The sequence below is a fragment of the Belonocnema kinseyi genome, chromosome 5 (assembly GCF_010883055.1).
Source record: "Belonocnema kinseyi isolate 2016_QV_RU_SX_M_011 chromosome 5, B_treatae_v1, whole genome shotgun sequence".
NCBI classification, from domain to species: Eukaryota; Metazoa; Arthropoda; class Insecta; order Hymenoptera; family Cynipidae; genus Belonocnema; species Belonocnema kinseyi.
In genome coordinates, this window is record NC_046661.1 from 128,182,591 (window position 1) to 128,187,319 (window position 4,729).

A 4,729-nucleotide genomic window follows, 5' to 3' on the forward strand; every position below is an offset into this window, starting at 1 on the left:
AACCATTTATCAGAATTTTCTATTCTGCACATTATAGAAATATTTTTTACAAAATTTTATTATTTAACGAAGAAAAAAAATGAAAGTATTTATACAAGAAATTTTATTTTTGCGTACTTTGCTGGATCTTTTCGAACAAAAGTTCCATTCTATCTTTCATAACAGGCTGTCCCTTTTTCGTTTTTTTTGACAGTTTTTTGTAAATTTGCATTTTCTTCTCCTTGTATTTTTTTATCGCTTCTTCCTTTTCAGCTTTTATTCGAACCAATTCCTCCTTCTTTTTGTTCTTTGCTTCTTTCTTCTTTAGAAATTCATCTCGCGCCGCAAAGAATGGATTCTTCTTATTTTTCGGTGGACTGAAATTCAAAATTAATTTTTTTCTTTTGCAAAGAATTTCAATGTAGTCATAAAGTCACGAAAAAGACTTGAGGTTTATAATTTTTCTAAACTTCGCACAGTAAAATGGATATTTTCAAGAAAAATAATTAACTTTTGAAGAAAATTTACAATTTGGAAACGTTTTTCGCTATTTTAGGTTTTTTGAAATCTCGAAAATTCTTTCGAAGATTCTCTAATCATGGAAAATTAACAAATTTTACTTTAAAATATACTACATTCTTTTTCGAAATTTTGTAAACTCTTTTTAATTTTTCCCTTAAAATTCATTTTTGAATATAAAAAATAATGTGAAATTTTCCGATAAATGTAAGAAAAGATTTTTTAAAATGATTTTGAAATTGTTCAAAACGTTTTGAAAATTTAAAAATTTCATAATCAATTTCACTTTGAAATTTTTTTAAATCAAAATATTGTTTAATATTTGAAAATTTGAAAAACTTTGAAAATATCTTTAAAAATTATTCGAATTTTTCCTAATTTTTTACATCCTACAAAAAAATAAAAAAAACTGCTTTAAAATCTTCTAGTTTCTCTTACAAAAATTTTGAAAATCTTTTTATATCTGTTTAAAAATTCTCTTGAAAATAATTTTTTTTTTTAAGTTTAAAATCTTTAAAAATCTTTCGAAGTTCCTCGATATTGTTTCTAAAATTTTGGATTCTCGCGTAATTCGAAATATTTTATTTAAAATCGTCTAAATAAATTTTTGAAATTATAGGAAATCAATTTAAACTTTTTGAAATAAGAAAAGTTCTTTATGCTTTTAATTACAATTGAAAATTTTTTCAAAACTTTTTAATATCTTTTAAAAATATTAGAAGTTTCCCTTTTTTTTAATCCTACAAAATTAAAAAAAAAACTTTTAAATTTTCCAGTTTCTTCTTCGAAAATACACATTTTAAAATCTGTTTGAATATTCTCTTAATTTTTTTTTAAAGTTGAAAATCTGTTAAACTTACTGGAACTTTTTTCTAAAATTTTGGATTTTCGTGTAATTGGAAATTTTTAATCTTCCAGTTTCTTAAAAAAAACATTTTAAAATCTGTTTAAATATTATTTTGAAATTAATTTTTTAAAGTTTTAAGCTATTTGTTTGAAATCTTTAAAAATCTAAATTTTGTTCAATATTTTTAGAATTGAAAATTTGCAAAAATTTAGACCTTTTAAAATTATTCGAATTTTTCCTAATTTTTTACATTCTAAAAAAAAATAAAAAACTGATTTAAAATCTTCTAGTTTCTTTTGCGAAAATTATGAAAATATTTTTATATCTGTTTAAAAATTTTCTGAAAAATAATTTTTTAATGTTTAAGATCTTTAAAAATCTTTCAAACTTCCTTGAATTTTTTTCTAAAATTTTGGATTCTCGCGTAATTCGAAATTTTTTATTTAAAATCCTCTACATTAATTGTTGAAATTATAGGAAATCAATTTGAACTTTGTGAAATAATAAAAGTTTTTTATGCCTTATAAAAGTTTTGAAACCTTGAAAAATCTAAATTTTGTTTAAAATTTTTTTAATCTCTTACAATTCAAAATTTTTTCAAAACTTTTTAATATCTTTTAAAAATATTAGAAGTTTTCCTTTTTTTTAATCCTACAAAATTAAAAAAAACTTTTAAATTTTTCTAGTTTCTTTTTCGAAAATACACATTTTAAAATCTGTTTAAATATTCTCTTATTTTTTTTTAAGTTTAAAATCTGTGAAAACTTACTCGAACTTTTTTCTAGAATTTTGGATTCTCGCGTAACTGGAAATTTTAATCTTCCAGTTTCTTAAAAAAAAAAAAACATTCTAAAATCTGTTTAAATATTATCTTGAAATTAATTTTTTTAAGTTTTAAACTATTTGTTTAAAATCTTTAAAAATCAAAATTTTGTTCAATTTTTTTTAAATTGAAAATTTTCAAAACTTTTAGATCTTTTAAAATTATTCGAATTTTTCCTAATTTTTTACATCCTGCAAAATGAATAAAAAACGTGCTTTAAAATCTTCCAGTTTCTCTTCCAAAAATTTTGGAAATATACATTTTAAAATCTGTTCAAACATTATCTTGAAATTAATTTTTAAAAGTTTAAAACTTTTTTTTGGAATCTTTGAAAATAAAAATTTTGTTTAATCTTTGAAAATTTCAAACATTTCAAAATGTTGAGATATATTTTGAAATTATTTGAATTCTTCCTAGTTTTTTACATCCTGAAAAATAAATAAAAACTGCTTAAAAATCTTCTAGTATCTACATTATTTTTGAAAATTATAGGAAACAAATTGAAACTTTTTGAAATAAGAAAAATTTTTAATGCCTTAAAAAACTTCTAAAACCTTTACAATTTTTATTTCGAAATCTTTCAAAATCTGAATTTTGTTTAAATTTTTTTAAAATTTCTTAAAATTCAACATTTTTTCAAAACTTTTTAATATCTTTTAAAATTATTCGAACTTTTCCTTATTTTTTTTTTAAATCTTGAAAAAATTTTAATCTTCCAGTGTCCTGTTCGAAAAATTTGGAAATGCATATTGTAAAATCTGTTTAAATATTATCTTGAAATTAATTTTAGAAAGTTTTAAATTATTTGTTTAAAATCTTTAAAAATCAAAATTTTGTTCAATTTTTTTAAATTTGAAAATTTTCAAAACTTTTAGATATTTTAAAATTATTCGAATTTTTCCTAATTTTTTATATCCTGCAAAATAAATAAAAAACTGCTTTAAAATCTTCCAGTTTCTTTTACGAAAATTTTGGAAATATTTTGATATCCGTTTAAATATTCTTAAAAAACTTCTAAAAGCTTAAAAAAGCTTTAAGATTTGTATTTCGAAATCTCTCAAAATCTATATTTTGTTTAAATTTTTTTAAATCTCTTACAGTTCAAAATTTTTTCAAAACTTTGTTATATCTTTTAAAATTATTCGAATTTTTCCTACATCCAAAAATTTTTTTTTTTAATTTTTATCTTTCAGTTTCTTTTTTGAAAATTTTGGAAATACATGTTTTAAAATCTGTTTAAATATTATCTTGAAAAGTTTTAAACTATTTGTTTAAAATCTTTAAAAATGAGAATTTTATTTAATCTTTTAAAATTTGAAAATTTTCTAAACTTTTAAATATCTTTTAAAATCATTCGAATTTTTTATAATTTTTTTAAAATCATAGAAAATTAAAAAAAAACTTTTAAAGATTCCAGTTTCTTTTTCGAAAATTCTGGAATTAGTTTAAAACTATTTGCTTGAAATCTTTAAACATCAAAATTTTGTTTAAACTTTTAAAATTTCCAGTACTTTTAAATCTTTTAAATCTATTAGAATTTTTTCTTTAATCTTTTCAAATTGTAGAATTTTGATTTAAAAAATTCTTTTTCGAAATTTTAGACTAAAATTTTATTAAAAAAAAAAATCTTTCTCAATTTTCACTTAAAATTAATTTTTCAAAGTCAAAAATCATTTAGTCTACCCACAAATTTCAAGAAACAAAATTTATTTTCTTGGAACTTTTCCAAATTCCTTTAAAATTTTGTAAACTTTTTGTACGAAAACTTTTGAAATCTGGTTAAAAATTTTCTTTAAATTAACTTTTTTTAAATCACGCAAGTCGAAATAAATAAATTTTTAAAAAATATTTTTTTTCTAACCTCTGATTTGCGGACTCGGAATTTCTTCCACTTGGAAAATTCTTTTTCGCATCAGCTCTTTTATCTTTTTCAAGTTCTTTGTAATAGTTTCTAAGAACCGATTTTTTGCGACGTTCTTCCCATTGATTTACTGTAGAAAAATATGTTTTTTTAAAAATAAATCTGCTCAATTATGAACATAAACACATGTGAGAAACATTGCATTATAACCTAAAATTTCAGACTAACCTTTGTATTTATTACTATACTTTTTTAATCGGTACGTTTTCTTGTCGAAAGGTTTCTTTTCGCATCCTTCTTTCTTATTTTCTTTTCTTGATTCACGCTTTTCTTTCATTTTTGGTATTTTATTACTCACAATTAAAAAGGAAAATCTTGATTTTCCGTCGAAAAACACAATTTGACGTTTCTAGTTTACTTAGGGTTGAAAAATTTCATGAAACTTTGGTTCAATGAAAAGTTTCATGGAACTTTCAAGTTCTCGTGAAACATTGCAATGTTTCAAAGACGGTGGCGGGAAAATTCAAACCGCATATAATAAGAAGTGAAAATCAATTCACACTTTCTCAAGTAATCGTTGATTAAATAATTAATTAACTAATGCAATACGCTTTTATAATTTCCCCTTACAATAAATACTAAAAATTTATGAACAAAATTGAGTTTTATAGAAAATACAGTTACATGATTAAGAATTTTA

The 4,729-nt window shown here is 20.4% G+C and overlaps 1 protein-coding gene across 1 annotated transcript; it reads right to left on the reverse strand.

The window, feature by feature from the left end:
- On the reverse strand, positions 1 to 4,436 carry LOC117172916 (thyroid transcription factor 1-associated protein 26 homolog). The gene is made up of 3 exons (XM_033361209.1): positions 4,258 to 4,436; positions 4,030 to 4,159; positions 1 to 356 (listed from the first exon to the last, which is right to left on the reverse strand). The coding sequence occupies exons 1-3, from the start codon at positions 4,364 to 4,366 to the stop codon at positions 104 to 106; spliced, it is 492 nt and encodes a 163-aa protein (XP_033217100.1). The 5' UTR covers positions 4,367 to 4,436; the 3' UTR covers positions 1 to 103.
- Positions 4,437 to 4,729: the final 293 nt, after the last annotated feature.